Below are 17018 nucleotides of genomic sequence, written 5' to 3'. Positions count from 1 at the left end.
GACACCTCAAAAACAGTAATACGGTATAAAAATAAGTGACAGGAAATACGCTGTGCTGAAGCTCTGTATGATGACGTGTTCTTGCAGGTTTATTTGAGTTCAGGTAAAGAGAAATGAAAGTTTTATAAACACTTATTTCGGAGGTGTGTTTCACTCCAGGGGAAGTGAGCAGAAACTAAACCAAAGAAATGCAAGAACAGGGCGTACAGATGCGTTATGAAAGGGTGTTCTGGATGTGTGACTCACAAAAACGATATAAAAACTGAAAACAGGAGATCTGCAGGTTGTCTGTTAAACCTTGAAGTTTATTAAGTAGTGATCAGCAGTAAGTTACTGGTTTGCCCCGGTTCTTGTCTTCCAGTTCAGGACTTGTGCTGGGGAGTGAGTGTGGTCTGTGGGCTCTGGCGGGAACAGTCACACTGTGGGGACGGGGGTATCCTGTTCCTGCTCTGATGTTCTCTCCTGGAACCTCCATTAACATGTGATCTCAAGAAAAGAGAGAGATTGATTGGCTTTGAGTGCCTTGTGAAATTCTCTGGGCTCGACCCCGTGTTTCGGCTGCGATGCCGTCGAGCGATCATCTGCTGTGAGTTCCCTTGTGGTGTCCCCATGTGACTGCGTGTGCCCGTGTCACTGCTGTGTGTGACAGTGGATTCCTCTCCGTCGCCCCTCAGGCGTTCCTGGGTCTCCTCTCCGTGGTGCAGCTGGACTGTAAAGAGTGCGCTGGAGAGGATTGAGCTGCTGCGGTGGAGGAGTGTGAGATGTGCTGAGTGTGAGACTGACGAGCGCAGGCGAGCGGCGGCTCTCGCCTTCCTCCCGAACTTCGGTCTGAAACCTCATGAACGCTCTCGGCAAGGTCGGTCGGTCGGTGTCCTTAAATGTTTTGATCGCCTGTTATTCCTCTCATCGTCCAGGCAGGGGTGTTGAGTTCCGCCCGTCTTCGGCACGTTCAGAGAGACCGACCCTGTGAGCGCACACGGTGGAGAGAGAGAGGAGGAGCAGGCCCCACTTCCAGCCTCTCGCTCTTTCACAGCCCCGTACCTGAGGACCAGAGCGTCTCTCGTCAGCAGGGCCTCGCGCCTGCAGGTGACTGAAGTGTGCTTTTATATACAGGTGAGAGAGAGTGCACAAGAATCGTCAGAAGTCAACACCGTTCGTTAGAGGTGGATGATGTCCAAGGTCACCCAGAAATAGAGCACGACAGGTCACTCAGAGGAAAGGTATTTTTCATTTTTCACCGGCGTATGGATCTACCAAGTACAGACGCCAGTCAAAAAACATTGAAATGCAATTTGAAATTCACACTGACGTGTTGAGAACTGTTCCTTAGAAGCGTTTGATCTGTGTTCAGGTCTTCTGCTAAGGAGATGTGGTCAGGAAGGGCAGCGACTCTTTCTCTTGTCTGACTGTTGTGTCTGCAAACCCTGAGGTGTCCTGCGGTCTTTATGATCTATAATCACACTTTCCCCTGTGGACATTAAATCATCTGTCGCAGCAGGATGCCGATTGATTTGAAAGGCAGCTTTAGCCCGACAGCATGAGAGAGAGGCCAACATCAGTCTGGCTGGAGGTCTGGTGAAAGGAAAGCTTTGAATTTAGAGGATTTAAAATGATTTTTGTAGATTTTAAAACTAAGGGATTGAGTAGAACTAAGTTATTATTTTATTTCAGTTGAACTTTTAGGAACAGTTATTTTACGTAACCCGAACATTATTCTGTGTTTTGGTTTACTCGAGATTTAACGCAAGATGGAGTTTCCTGCAGGAGTTGTCGGGCGGTGTGGAACGTGTTCAGTGTCCTGCAGGAGTTGTCGGGCGGTGTGGAACGTGTTCAGTGTCCTGCAGGAGTTGTCGGGCGGTGTGGAACGTGTTCAGTGTCCTGCAGGAGTTGTCGGGCGGTGTGGAACGTGTTCAGTGTCCTGCAGGAGTTTTCGGGCGGTGTGGAACGTGTTCAGTGTCCTGCAGGAGTTTTCGGGCGGTGTGGAACGTGTTCAGTGTCCTGCAGGAGTTGTCGGGCGGTGTGGAACGTGTTCAGTGTCCTGCAGGAGTTGTCGGGCGGTGTGGAACGTGTTCAGTGTCCTGCAGGAGTTGTCGGGCGGTGTGGAACGTGTTCAGTGTCCTGCAGGAGTTCTCGGGCGGTGTGGAACGTGTTCAGTGTCCTGCAGGAGTTCTCGGGCGGTGTGGAACGTGTTCAGTGTCCTGCAGGAGTTTTCGGGCGGTGTGGAACGTGTTCAGTGTCCTGCAGGAGTTGTCGGGCGGTGTGGAACGTGTTCAGTGTCCTGCAGGAGTTGTCGGGCGGTGTGGAACGTGTTCAGTGTCCTGCAGGAGTTCTCGGGCGGTGTGGAACGTGTTCAGTGTCCTGCAGGAGTTCTCGGGCGGTGTGGAACGTGTTCAGTGTCCTGCAGGAGTTCTCGGGCGGTGTGGAACGTGTTCAGTGTCCTGCAGGAGTTTTCGGGCGGTGTGGAACGTGTTCAGTGTCCTGCAGGAGTTGTCGGGCGGTGTGGAACGTGTTCAGTGTCCTGCAGGAGTTGTCGGGCGGTGTGGAACGTGTTCAGTGTCCTGCAGGAGTTCTCGGGCGGTGTGGAACGTGTTCCGTGTCCTGCAGGAGTTGTCGGGCGGTGTGGAACGTGTTCAGTGTCCTACAGGAGTTGTCGGGCGGTGTGGAACGTGTTCAGTGTCCTACAGGAGTTGTCGGGCGGTGTGGAACATGTTCAGTGTCCTGCAGGAGTTCTCGGGCGGTGTGGAACGTGTTCACTGTCCTGCAGTCCAGGCTCTCACCGCGGAGCTCGCCAGTTTGACGTCTTGAGCATCTCCCTCACGATCCTGCGCTCCTCTGGCAGCAGTTTCTCGTTGTTGGCGATCTTGGCGAGGATCTCGGCGTTATGTTTCATCTTGCGCAGCTCGGCGATGCGGGCCTCCTCTTCCTCGTTGCGGATGAGCAGCTCGATGTAGGCGGCCTTGGACAGAGCGTTGGGCTTCAGGGCGATCTCCTCTAGCCGCGCCAGGCAGTTGGAGGACAGCCTGATAAGCTGCATGATCTGGTCCTCGATCGTCTCGAAGTCCATTTCGATTTTCTCGAGCATCTCCTTCATCGACATGAACTTGCCGGAAGCCTTAACGAAGTTGTCCTTGAGTTCTTTGACTGTTTTCATGACCTTGACCACTTCGTACTCCCACATCATCATCTCGGATACCCGATACCTCATGATCTCGCCGGCGCCGTACTGGACGGAGTCGTGCAGAGTTGTCAGCATGGCTGGTACCCCCGGCTGGGAAGGCAGCTCGAAGTGCTTGCTGGCCAGAGCCCCCCTTTCGAAGACGGAAACGGAAGATCCGATGTTGAAGCTCGCCTCCACATTAAGAGCAGACGCCTTGTCCTCTGTGGAGTCGGACGCAATGATCTGGAAATCTGTGTTCGGCTGAGGACGCACGTCGATGTCTTTCTGCAGCGTCTCGGCGTCCCATAATGTGATTCCTGCGGGGAGACAAGAGATAGAGGTGTTGATGGGGCTTTGCAAGCTTGTCGCACTACAGGGAGTGATCTTTCAGCTGCGCTGTAGCGTCCCTGGTGGTCTAGTGGTCAGGATTCGGCGCTCTCACCGCCGCGGCCCGGGTTCGATTCAATACTCTTTTGGGGCGGAGCGGTGGCTCTGTGGCTGAGGATCTGTTCCTGTGGCTGGAAGGTTGCCGGTTCAAATCCCGCAGCCGACAGAGGAATCCTACTCCGTTGGGCCCCTGAGCAAGGCTGTTAACCCCAACTGCTCCAGGGGCATGACACGACACCAGACTGGAGCCAGATGGAGTGTCCACTGTGGGTTAATGCTAGGGGACGACACTGCACCAGACTGGAGCCAGATGGAGTGTCCACTGTGGGTTAACGCTAGGGGACGACACGGCACCAGACTGGAGCCAGATGGAGTGTCCACTGTGGGTTAACGCTAGGGGACGACACTGCACCAGACTGGAGCCAGATGGAGTGTCCACTGTGGGTTAACGCTAGGGGACGACACGGCACCAGACTGGAGCCAGATGGAGTTTCCACTGTGGGTTAACGCTATGGGGACTACATGCCACCAGACTGGAACCAGATGGGTATGACTGGAAGCCAGGGAGGAAGTGATCTTATCATTGACACTCTGTCTCTGGGAACACCAAGGACTGTGAACGTGGGTGTACAGTGCCTGATGACGCAGGAGGAGCACAAGTCCTAGGAAGGAGCCAGACTATCAGGCAGCATGGCATCCAATAGGATTCAGTAGCGATCTGCAGTGTGGAGAGGCAGACGTCGAAGGAGCTGCGTCTTTGATGTGTGGGGAAAACTTACATCGAACTTGCATCAGATCAGAATTTAAAGAGGGTCCATACAGCTCAGCTCAGTATGGCTCTCACCTGGAATCTGTCATAGAGGTGAAAGACAGGTCACCTCAGTCTGAACCTCTCACCTGGAATCAGTGTGTCTGTCAGAGTCATACAGCTGGAGACAGGTCACCTCAGTGTGAATCTCTCACCCGGAATCAGTGTGTCTGTCAGGGTCATAGAGCTGGAGACAGGTCACCTCAGTGTGAGTCTCTCACCTGGAATCAGTGTGTCTGTCAAGGTCTTACAGCTGGAGACAGGTCACCTCAGTGTGAATCTCTCACCTGGAATTGGCAGTCATACAGCATCCCCAGCTGGAAGGGGCGTCCGAGTGTGGCCACCTCGATGGTTTCTGAGGCCGACATAGCTCTGGAGCCTGGGTTCGTTACTGAAATCAAACCCAACACAGAGATGTTAAATGATTAACATCACAACCTTTGTACATGATTTCAAAGTCATGCACCAACCTGGCTTGATCATGTTGGTAAAATGCTGCGTTTTGACATTCTGTTCTTAACAGGCGTATCAGCTGGACAGATAAAAGTGCAAAGATCATTGTTTTTATTGTTGGCATAGCAGGTATGAGGCTCCACTGGAGCCATAAAACATTGTGCATTATAAAACGATATCTATGTACCATTATACAATCTGTTTGAATTTGGTCTTTGCACGTAAATCTTACTGTAACCGAAACAGGAGCAGAACTGGAGGTCAACATCTGTGGAGTTGCAGAGGAAGACGTACTGGTCTTGAATTTGAGCAACTCTGAATTTTTCTTCTTTAACAAGTGGATAGCAGGAAGAAATCAATCCCTTCAGCTGAATTGTCCTGCCTCTTAAAAACAGTTTCGCCTTGAAACCAAGCATTAATTTTGACAACAAATCTTAGGTTTGGGCAACGAGCAGAAATGCATTTATTTGGTCTTTGCACGTAAACCTTACTGTAACCGAAACTGGAGCAGAACTGCAGGTCCGCGTCTGTGGCGATGCACTAATGCACTACCGGTACGTTGTAGCTGCTTGACCCTTTTGTTCCTCTTCATCGTCTTATTCTAAGCCCTTCCCTCTCTGACAGCTACCACGCGGGGCGCCTGACCTGGGCGACCATGGAGCTGTGAAAAAATAGAGCCGAAACCTACTGTGCTCTTGGTGTCGCGCGTCGAACGGCAGCGGTTTCCTGCTTTTTTCCAGGCCTCTTCTGCAGTCGGTGGCCCTTGTGGTCCCCTGAGCCAAGAGCTCAGGGATTCGCTCCCTGTATGTGCTGGAAGCCCCACCTCCACCGAGAGATGGCCGGGGTCCTTTTGGACTTTGCACTGATGTGGAATTAAAACTTAAATGTCGCCCTGTTCGTCAGTAGTCTGCAGTCCTCTCTGTTAAACTGTCAAGGTGCTGTCAAAAAATTCCATTATTACACTAGAGACATAGTAAAATAAAAAAAAGCTAACAACAATCATCTAACAAAAGAGGTTGTTGATGGAGATGCCAGTAAACCCTGGTGTGTCTGCAGCAGGGCTGTCCAGTTCTGGTCCTGGAGGGGTCAGTCAGTGTGTCCAGTCCTGGTCCTGGAGGGGTCAGTGTGTGTGTCTGCAGCAGGGCTGTCCAGTCCTGGTCCTGGAGGGGTCAGTCAGTGTCCCCAGTTCTGGTCCTGGAGGGGTCAGTGTGTGTGTCCAGTTCTGGTCCTGGAGGGGTCAGTCTGCCCCCTCTCAAACTGGTGGAGCAAAAGTTTCTAACACCTTCTGTGCTCCCCTGTCCCCTCCGACACCCCGCCAGCTCCCAGATCATTCCCCTGTCTCCAGCAGCCACCTTCCGGACCGGGCTGGGCGGACGACCGCAGAACCGGCGCTCGGGGGGAGCTGGGCCGCGTCACGACTGCGGGCGCCACGATCACAGCCAGTTTCACATCGATCGCCGTTCCGGGGCGACCTGTTTGTTCTGTAGTGTGAACAGTGACGCACACGCGTGCGACATGAGATTATTAAAACAGACAGACGTGAGAACCTCCGCGCACACACGCCGAGCGAGCAGCAGAGTCATTTCTCCTCCCCGCCGTTAGTGACGCAGGTCGGCTTGTCCACGAGCTGCTGAGGTCCGATCACGCGGCCCTCGCGTCTCTCCTGCACACCGGGGCGCAGAGACGAGGAGCCGGTACCCCAAAACTGTTCTCCTGGTCTAACAGGACTGGACAGTGTACTGACCAGGGCCAGTCACAGTGAATGGATCAGGAGCGATCGATCACATGGAGATGCTGACCAGGGCCAGTCACAATGAATTGATCAGGAGTGATCGATCACATGGCGATCCTGACCAGGGCCAGTCACAGTGAATTGATCAGGAGTGATCGATCACATGGCGATCCTGACCAGGGCCAGTCACAGTGAATTGAACGCCACCAGGGGGCGCACAAGAGGCTCAGCCCTCAGAGCCGCCGCCCTCCGAGCCCACAGAGGACATCCTGCCCCGCGAGAGTCCGCAGGCCGGAGCCGGTCCTGCTGCACCATGTTCATGGCGTCCTCAAGCAGGAAGCGGTGGATTGCTGGGAAGGACGGCCGCTCCCTGGACTCCCGGCTCCAGCAGCTCAGCATCAGCTCGTACAGGCCCTGCGGACACACCTCAGGCCGGGACAGGTACACCTGGGGACAGGAGAGAGCAGAGAGAGGGGTGAGTCTGCAGGACAGGAGAGAGCAGAGAGACGGGTGAGTCTGCAGGACAGGAGAGAGCAGAGAGACAGGTGAGCCTGCAGGACAGGAGAGAGAGAGGGACAGGTCAGCCTGCAGGACAGGAGACAGGAGAGAGAGAGATGGGTCAGCCTGCAGGACAGGAGACAGGAGAGAGACGGGTGAGTCTGCAGGACAGGAGAGAGAGCAGAGAGACGGGTCAGCCTGCAGGACAGGAGACAGGAGAGAGACGGGTGAGTCTGCAGGACAGGAGAGAGCAGAGAGACAGGTGAGCCTGCAGGACAGGAGAGAGAGAGGGACAGGTCAGCCTACAGGACAGGAGACAGGAGAGAGACGGGTGAGTCTGCAGGACAGGAGAGAGAGACAGGTACAGGTACTCCTGGCCAGGTGTGGCTGTTACCTGCTTGCCCTGGTCTCTGAAGAACTCTCCAGCGTTCTCGATCACCAGCTCATCTGTCATGGAGGCGTAGGGCTGCTCCTTACACAGCCTCAGCATCTCCCAGAGGGTCACCCCGAACGCCCACACATCGCTGGCCGTGGTGAACTTCCCCTGGGGACACAGACACATGGGGTCACCCCCAACACCCCCACACAGAGACACACAGGGTCGCCCCCACACACAGACAGACACACAGGGTCACCCCCAACACCCCCCCCCCCACACACACACACACAGATGCACAGGGTCACCCCGAACGCCCACACATCGCTGGCCGTGGTGAACTTCCCCTGGGGACACAGACACATGGGGTTCTGAGGTCATTATGAGATTTATCAAACAAAAATTCTAACGATATCCTGCTCTTCACCAACCCTTCAAGCATCCTCACCAAGTCTACAGACCCGGATCCAGAGATCTTATTTTTACGGGTCTTGTAGATGGCGAGTTTGGCCTGGCCCAGCAGAAAATTAGCCAGGAGGGTCTGAGTTTTTCCGTTTTTTTTGTATGACCCACCCCAAACACGAAAATAACATCGTTGAAGGCCAGGCCAAGGTTGGTGAAGAGCCGGATCAGTACGGCAAACATGGGCGACAGGCGGGGGCAGGCGCTGTAGCAGTGGAACACCGTCTCCCTCTGAGCGCAGAAGGGACAGGCGTCAGACACCGCCGGGTCCAGAACCGACACAAACGAGTTGACCCCCAGGATGGTGTGCAGGACCCCTCCATTGCAGATCACCAGCCCTCTTGTTGAGGGGAAATCTGTAGAGGCTACCCCAGGCAGGCCGGACGTCATCCGGCACTCCCAGACGAGCCCTCCAGGGAGTGTCAGGGAGCGCGGACAGCTGGGCCTGGTGCCTAGATGTTACGACTAGTCTGTACAGACATTTCCCCCCAACACCAGCTAGAGACCTCTCCTCTGAGGCAAGGGGCTCAAGGAGAGATCCCGTCGGTCCGGGACTGAGCGCAGGAGACACTAGCAGACCAGGGAAAGGAGGCTGTGTGATTGGAATGTGATGGTCCTCAAACAGACCCTGGATCAGCAGCATCTCCTCGAGAGGCAGAGCAGAGCGAAGCTAAGAAACCTGTCTACACACCGCCGCGAGTGTAGTCCCAGCGCGTCACACGCCCACTCCACGCTGCGTCTAGCAGGTGGTGGAGCTGTGTGATGTTGGCGTGGACCAGTCTGCTGGTGAAGTCCAAGGAGCGGCCCGGTTCTATGTCCATTCGTGGATTGTGTATTAATGGTTCTCTGAGTGTCCAGTATAGACTGGGCCGCTCCTCTTCTCTCTGCACGCGCAGATGCCGCCAGGTCTCCAGGAGACTGCGCTGGAAAGGCGGCAGTGGAGACAGGTCAACCCTGCTGGTGTCCATCAGGTAGAGCACACAGTCGAGCCCGAGGTGTCCTGCTCGACGCAGCAGGGTGAAGGTCAGCTCCCTCCAGGACAGCGAGGCCGGGCCGAACAGCAGCTTCTGCACTGCCTGCAAGCGAAAGGCGTCCACCCGGCTCCGGATGTCGATGAGTCCTTGCCCTCTGTCCTCTCTGGGCAGATAGAGGACGCCCCTCCGCAGCCAGTGCAGACGACTTTTCACTTTTTCAAGGAGCCCCTCCCAGTTCTTTTTCACGCTGGCCTCATCCCCCAGGTGCACCCCCAGGTATTTGAGTCCCCCTCTGGTCCAGCTGAGCCTCTCTGGCAAGGCTGGGGGACCCATCTCGCTCCACTCCCCCAGGAGTAGGGCGCTACTCTTGGCCCAGTTCACTTTGGCTGATGATAGCCGCTGGAAATCATTCAAAGTTGTCTGTAGCGCCCTGACATCCTGTTCTCCTCCGACCACGACCATGATGTCATCAGCGTACGCCGAGATTTTGACAGTGGAATCGGGGCAGCCCGGGATGGACAGGCCCCTGATGACCCGGCGCAGCTGATGTAGCAGAGGCTCAATGGCAAGGGAGTAGAGCATTCCTGAGAGTGCACAACCCTGCCTGACTCCCCTCCGCACTGGAAACAGAGCACTCAGCCCTCTGTTGACCTTTAGCACACTGAAGATGTCACTGTACAGCACCTGAATCATGGCAACAAAGATGGGGCTGAACCCCAAGGACCTCATGGTCCTCCACAAATACTGATGTTCAACCCTATCCTTTGATATAGCCTTTGCCCTTTCCTGGTCTAACGAAATGAGACCAGTATCTAAACCCAATAGTCTGGAGGTGGCCAAAACATCTCGAATCAGAAATATGTTATCAAAGATTGACCTTCCGGGCACGCAGTACGATTGGTCGGAGTGCACCACGGACCCCAGCACCACCCTCAGCCTGTTGGCCAGAGCCTTGGACAGGATTTTATAATCCACACACAGCAGAGCAACAGGTCTCCAGTTCTTAATGTCACACAGGTCCCCTTTCTTAGGCAGCAGGGTGACAACAGCTCTCCTGCAACTCAGTGGCAGGTCCCCCTGCTCCAGACTTTCCAAATATACATTCAGCAGGTCAGGACCCAGCACAGCCGAGAAGGCACGATAGAATTCGGCTGGCAGGCCATCGAGACCTGGGGTCTTGCCATTGCTCAAGCCACTGAGTGTGGAGGAGAGCTCCTCCAGGGAGAAAGGCCTCTCCAGCCCTGCCCTCTTGTCTTCGGGGACCTGTGGAAGGTCTTCAAGGAACCTACGTGTGCGGACCGAGTCCTCACTAGCCTCGATGGAGAAGAGCACTTTGTAGAACTGCACGGTCCTCTCCTGGATCTGCCCGGCCTCGTGCAGCTGCTGCCCTGTCTCCGAGCGCAGGCAGTGGATCTGCCGGCTCTGGCCCGGTTTCTTCTCTAGGCCGAAGAAATAGCGAGTCGGGGCGTCTACCTGTGATGCACTCTGAACCCTAGAATTTATTAGAGCTCCTTGTACTTTTGTGTCCAGAAGGCCAATGAGTGATTCTTTTTGGGTGTGGAGGTCATCAATTAGCCTCCTGTCTGCACGACACTCCAGAGCCTTGTGCAGCTCCAGAATGTCTCTCTCCAGAGCCTGCATGGACTCACGGATCCCTCTCGTGACACTTCCGGTGTACTGCTGGCAGAACTGGCGAATCTGCACCTTGCCAATATCCCACCACTGCCTCAGGGAGACCAAGTGGGCTTTCTGACTCCTCCACTGCTGCCAGAAGAACACGAGGCAGTCACAGAAGTGAGCATCATCAAGCAGTTGGGTATTAAAGTGCCAGTAGGCACTGCGGGACCTCACTGATGGCACAACGACTGTGCAGACAGTGAGGCAGTGGTCCGACAGGCCCACTGGACAAATGGAGCACTGCTTGACGATGCTGTAATGATGTTTACGGCAGTAGAATCGGTCTAGCCTGGCCAGAGAGAGGGTATTCCCCCTGACCTGGGCCCAGGTGTACTGCCTCGTGTCCCCGTGACATCTCCTCCAGATGTCAGTGAGGTCAGACTTGACGAGGATCCTGCGCAGCTCCCTGGCCGATGGGCCATGTGGCTCTGCGTGATTCCTGTCCAGTGTGCTGCTCTCTGTGCAGTTGAAATCCCCCCCAGGAAGACCAGCTCTTCAGGCTGGCAGGTCGCCAGTGCAGTCTCAAGCTCCCTGAAGAGGGTGACCCTCTCCCCGACGTCGGTGGGTGCGTAAACGTTAATAAAAACAAAGGTTTTCTTCCCAAGAACTACTCGCACGAGTAGCAGGCGACCCTTCACCACCTCCTGGACGGCGATAGAGAGGGGCTTGAACCCCACAGAGAACAGCACCGCGACCCCCGCGCTCACAGGGGACCCGTGACTGTACACGATGTCCCCCTGCCACTCCCGCTGCCAGGCGACGATGTTGGAGCTGTCGGTGTGGGTCTCCTGCAGGAAAGTCACCTGCAGGCTCTTTTCTTTGATAATCTCCAACACCGCAGCTCGCTTCAAAGCCCTCCTGCACCCATTGGTGTTCAAACTCCCTATTCTAATGTCGCCCATGTTTGCGGAAAAGAAAAAAAAACATAAAACACGAACAGACATGTAGCACGCAGACGGATAGTGATGTGATGTGAGGGACAGGACTCATTCGTGCTGAGGTGCGTTTCGCGGTCCTGCCTTGATCTTACCTAAAAGGCTCTTCAGGCGCCATCTCTCCTGATCACTGAAGACATTCGCACCTGAGCCCCTCTCCGGTGTGGGGGGCTCCCTGCTCTTCTGAGGGCTGCGGTGGTCCACTCTTTACTGTCTGCTCTCCTGCTTGAGATGCCACCGGCTCGGGCTCACCTGCTCCCTCCAGCGATCTCCTCTCCTGCACCCCGGCCGTGGGCTCTGACTCCCCGCTGCCTCCCTGCGCTGCTCCGCTCCCCGCTGCCTGACGCTGTCGGCTGGCCTCCTGTGCGCCCTGGGGCTGAGGCTCCCTGCCCGTCTCTTCCTCCACCTCCGGGCAGTTCTTCACCACATGCCCCTTGCTCCCGCACCTGAAGCACTTCATCGATTCCGAAGTCACGAATACAACGTAGTCACAGCTGTCAATCCGAAGTTTAAGGGCCACATTGATCTCTTCTGTGGGGTTTTTTAAGATGACGTGCTTCAGCTGCGGTGCCCTGCAGCCCAGAGGGACCCTCCTGATCGGAGAGACCACCTGTCCGTACCGGGACAGCTCCCTCTCCAGCAGCTCGTTCCTCATGAACGGAGGCACGTTGGAGAGGGTGATCTTTCGAGCCGGGGCCGCGAGAGGCAGGACCGGGGTGATGGTGCCGTCTCAAGCGGACAGAACTCACACCATGGCGTCGAGTTAATTTCTCAAAGGAGAGGATCAGAGCCTCCAGAACCAGCCATGACGAGAAAATAAACCCCGCTTTTCCCCATAAAAGAAAGAAAAACACAAAACTAGTGAAGAAACACCGCCACACGGTCAAACCCACCGAAGCTCCGCCCACTCGCTCACTCAGTCTCGCGAGAAACAGAGAGAAACAGGTACAAATTCACACTGAACAACAACACATTGGAGCACACATCGAGCTACACATATCTCGGTCTCACCATCAGCTCTTCCGGGAGTTTTGACCTGGCAGTGAAGGCACTGAGTGAGAAGGCACTCAGGGCTTTCTACGCAATAAGAAGGAGGCTCTTCAACATCAACCCACCAACAAGAATCTGACTCCAAATATTTGAAAGTGTAATCCAACCCATTGCCCTATACGGCAGTGAAGTGTGTCATCCGAGGGGGACAGGACTGTGTTCGGGGTGTGATCCCAGTGGCACAGGACTGTGTTCGGGGTGTCATCAGTGGGGGACAGTACTGTTCACTTTGTGATCACAGTGGGATAGTACTGTGATCAGAGTGGGACGCTAGTGTTCAGTGAGTAATCACAGTGGGACAGTAGTGTGTTCAGTGTGTGATAATAGTTGGACAGAACTGTGTTCAGTGAGCAATTACAGTGTCACAGTACAGTGTTCACTGTGTCATCTGAGAGGCACAGTTCTGTGTTCAGTGAGTAATCACAGTGGCATAGTAGTGTTTTTAGTGTGGTATCTGAGAGGCACAGTTCTGTGTTCAGTGTGTGATCAGAGTGGGACAGTACTGTGATCACAGTGGGACGCTAGTGTTCAGTGAGTTATCACAGTGGGACAGTACTGTGCTCACTGTGTGATCACAGTGGCACAGTAGTGTGATCACAGTGGCACTGTACTGTGCTCAGTGTTCGGTCAGAGTGGCACAGTACTGTGTATAGCGTGTGATCACAGTGGCACAGTAGTGTGCTCAGCGTGTGATCACGGTGGCACAGTAGTGTGCTCAGTGTGTGATCACGGTGGCACAGTAGTGTGCTCAGTGTGTGATCACGGTGGCACAGTAGTGTGCTCAGTGTGTCATCTGAGTGGGACAGTAGTGTGTTCAGTGAGTCATTACAGTGGGACAGTAGTGTGTTCATTGAGTCATCACAGTGGGACAGTAGTGTGTTCATTGAGTCATCACAGTGGGACAGTACTATGTTCAGTGTGTGATCACAGTGGCACAGTAGTGTGTTGAGTGTGTCATCTGAGTGGGACAGTAGTGTGTTGAGTGTGTCATCTGTGTGGGACAGTACTGTGATCAGAGTGGGACAGTACTGTGTTCATTGAGTCATCACAGTGGGACAGTACTATGTTCAGTGTATGATCAGAGTGGGATGCTAGTGTTCAGTTAGTAATCACAGTGGCACAGTACTTTGTTTAGTGTGTGATCATAGAGGGGTGCTAGTGTTCAGTGAGAAATAATAAAGTAAATAATAACAACGTAACGTGGTTTTCGGCACGTCTACCTAGGCTTCAGCTACTCCTGCATTATGTTTCATGTAAAAGTTTAGCTTAGATTTTGTTTGCAAAAGACAAGCAAAATCTTTAAATGCAAATAACAAAAACTAGATACAACCGCAGTCCATACGAGGCCCCCTGCTACACTTTCACTGTTAATTCATTAAAGCCCATATTATCTGTGCTTTCCCTCACGATAAACAACTGCACCTGAATTGACACATCTCTTCTTGCTGAGTCCTTCGCACAACAAACAAACAAACCGGCTCTGCGCGTCTCCACTGTGTGTTTCCTGCCTACTTTTCAGTTATTTTTTTTAAGTGTAACAACACACTGGAGCCCAGCAGGTGAGCCTGGCCAGTACCTGGAGGGGAGACTGCTGGGAAAACACTGAGGCTGCTGCTGGGAGAGGTGTGAGTGGGGCCAGCAGGGGGCGCTCTCACCCTGCGCTCTGTGTGGGTCCTGATGCCCCAGTATAGTGACAGGGGCACTGGACTGTAAACAGGCGCCGTCCTGCGGATGAGACGTCAAACCGAGGTCCTGACTCTCTGTGGTCATTAACAGTCCCGGGGTGTCTCTCGAGAAGAGTAGGGGTGTCACCCCGGTGTCCTGGCCAAATTTCCCATTGGCCCTTACCAGTCATGGCCTCCTAATAATCCCCATCTATGAATTGGCTCCATCACTCTGCTCTCCTCCCCACTGAGAGCTGGTGTGTGGGGAGAGGACTGGGGCGTCATCCAGTTGGGGCTGCACACTGGTGGGGGTAGTGGGATCCCCATGACCAGTAAAGAGCTGCACACTGATGGCAGTAGTGGGATCCCCATGACCTGTAAAGAGCTGCACACTGATGGCAGTAGTGGGATCCCCAGGACCTGTAAGAGCTATAATAGTGTATGGAGTTATTATTAATATCATGCAGCTCGAACCCCAGCAAGCGTGACCCCCTGACCCTGACCCTGACCTCTCTCTCTCTTCCCCCCCAGGTGCAGAAGCGCCCCCTCCTGCTGCTCCTGTTGGTGGCCGCGCTGTGTCTCCAGATCTATGCCTCCGAGGAGTCCGGGTTCGAACCGGCGTTGCCCGCCGCCAGCTGCCCCCCCGAGGGGCAGGGGCAGGGGGGGCAGGAGGAAGGGCGGGGGCTGCTGTTGCCCCCCCCACCCCCACCGCCATCGCCCCTCCTGGCGGGGGAGGAAGAGGGGGCGGCGAACGAGGTGACGAAGACCGGGGAGGTGCTGTTCCTGGTCGGCGTCTCTCAGTACCTCAGCAGCAGCTCCGACCTGTGACCTGTGACCTGTGACCTGTAACCCCCCCCCGCCCCCCTTCTGGGTGGAGTCCAACCGTGACGGGAGAGGCCCTCGAGTCCGGCCCGATACCGAAACCCGAACCCGAGCTCGGACCCGGACCGCTGCCGCCCGGAGAGGGGAGTCCGGGACTCGTGGGCGGAGACGCCCGTGGCGCCTTATCGCTCTGTTTGTTTATTGATTGATTTCCTGCGTGGCTTATTTATTTATCTATCTTATTGACGGAGAGACTCGTGCGTCTTATTGATGGAGAGTATTTCAGTGAGAGCAGAGGTGGTGCTACTCTTCCTTCACCGTGAGGAACTGGAACGGTTCTCCATGATTTGTCGTTGTATAATCGATCGATCGATGACAGCGAGTGAAATGATCGTGGGGTCGGGGTGTTTCACTCCCTTCTCCCACCCCCACAAAAACACCACCACCCACGCTCCCCGGCGAGAGACGGAGCCCTGGACTTCCGATTCCTGTTGCTCTCTTGTGTGGGAATGGCAGGCGAGCCCCAGGCGTGGACGTGTTTCTGCGTCGCTCAAGCAGACTCCTACGGACACGCCTGTGAGGTCGCGGGTCGTCTTCATTTTTAACCTTCTTGCGTTCATCGTGAGTGAGGGGGGAGGGGGGGCGGTTTCTCCTCTGAAACCGACTGAGGTCTTTGTTTATGTTTTCTAAGTCTTTATTTCAACAGCAGAGATGCCCCCCAAAAAAATGCTTAAAAAAAAGCGAATGTATTGAAATAAAGGAAATTCCCTAAGTTTCCTAAGAGATTTTATTTCAATAAAAAAGGAAATTGGACCTTAAAAGCAGGACAGGAGGGAGTATTTCGCCACAGTAACGCCCAGAGGACTAAGACTGACCGCCCCTTGGTCCGAAATCCCCAGACCCCACCGGATCGCTCTCCTTTCTCCGCCTGGCCGTGGCCTGGGGTTCCTCGTGAGGGAGGGAGCCCCCGGTCGCTGTATGTTCTGTGAACAGATGAATAAAAACGGAGAAGCAGCGGTGTGGTTTGTGTTTCTTCTGGGGAGGGATTGACGCTGCAGAAGAGCCGACTGAGAGTCTGTGTTGGAGCCGGTGGAAGAGAGGAGATTGTCCTCAAACTGTACTCGTCCCCAGACCGTCACGGCTCTGGGGGGGCAGCTCAGACAAGGTGGGGGGGGGGGGGTCGGGGTCAATCAGCGCTCAGGCATCTGCGGTTAAGAGGGGGTCTGTACACAGAGAGGGGTGGGAGGGGAGAACAAGCCGATGAAATCCTCAGGTCTGTTATCTACTGTCTGCTCTCCTTCTCTCTCTGGCCTGCTGTTTACCCGATCTGTCTCTCTCCTGAAGCAGTTCAGCTCGGGCCTCTGACTTCTGGTGCCTTGTCTCCCCCTGGCAGGGACAGCGCAGTACTGCAGCGCCTCATTGACTTCATCGATCCAGACGGGTGTGGACCCCAGTGTCCCGACTGCTGGTCAGTACAGATCCCAGGACACTGTGTGTGAGAGTAGGGGTGTGACCCCAGTGTCCCGACTGCTGGTCAGTACAGATCAGGACGCTGTGTGTGAGAGTAGGGGTGTGACCCCAGTGTCCCGACTGCTGGTCAGTACAGATCAGGACGCTGTGTGTGAGAGTAGGGGTCTGACCCCAGTGTCCCGACTGCTGGTCAGTACAGATCAGGACACTGTGTGTGAGAGTAGGGGTGTGGACCCCAGTGTCCCGACTGCTGGTCAGGGGTGTTGCTTAGTCGGGGTTCGGTCTGTACTTCCCAAATTCCCTCTTCTCAGTTGTTTGCAGGTGGGATGAAGTGGGGTCCCTGACTGTAAAGTGCTTTGGAGATCCTTTGAGATCAACTTTCCAGAACCCCAAACGAGAGTTTGCTTATGAAAAATAATTTTAAAAGTATTTTTAAATTCCGAAGTGATGAGATATACCAGAAACGTTCATATCAGGCGGCGCCCAAGACTTCATTCTGCTCTGGTGAGTTAATCATTAACTGAACCCAGTAAATTTATCAAGGGCCACAAAG

At 54.6% G+C, this 17018-nt stretch overlaps 2 protein-coding genes across 2 annotated transcripts; both read right to left on the bottom strand.

The window, feature by feature from the left end:
• Positions 1–2502: 2502 nt before the first annotated feature.
• Positions 2503–5751, bottom strand: LOC148671922 (uncharacterized). The gene is made up of 3 exons (XM_088632824.1): positions 5494–5751; positions 4640–4743; positions 2503–3474 (listed from the first exon to the last, which is right to left on the bottom strand). The coding sequence occupies exon 3, from the start codon at positions 3251–3253 to the stop codon at positions 2774–2776; it is 480 nt and encodes a 159-aa protein (XP_088488950.1). The 5' UTR covers positions 3254–3474; positions 4640–4743; positions 5494–5751; the 3' UTR covers positions 2503–2773.
• Positions 5752–6384: 633 nt separating this feature from the next.
• On the bottom strand, positions 6385–7574 carry LOC148671921 (epithelial discoidin domain-containing receptor 1-like). Its single transcript, XM_088632988.1, has 3 exons — positions 7430–7574; positions 6742–6984; positions 6385–6468 (listed from the first exon to the last, which is right to left on the bottom strand). The coding sequence occupies exons 1-3, from the start codon at positions 7523–7525 to the stop codon at positions 6385–6387; spliced, it is 423 nt and encodes a 140-aa protein (XP_088489114.1). The 5' UTR covers positions 7526–7574.
• Positions 7575–17018: the final 9444 nt, after the last annotated feature.

Source organism: Lepisosteus platostomus, chromosome 5 (genome assembly GCF_059453375.1).
Source record: "Lepisosteus platostomus isolate fLepPlt1 chromosome 5, fLepPlt1.hap1, whole genome shotgun sequence".
NCBI classification, from domain to species: domain Eukaryota; kingdom Metazoa; phylum Chordata; class Actinopteri; order Semionotiformes; family Lepisosteidae; genus Lepisosteus; species Lepisosteus platostomus.
The sequence above is the reverse complement of the archived record's forward strand: the minus strand, read 5'-3'. Positions and strand labels throughout refer to the sequence as shown.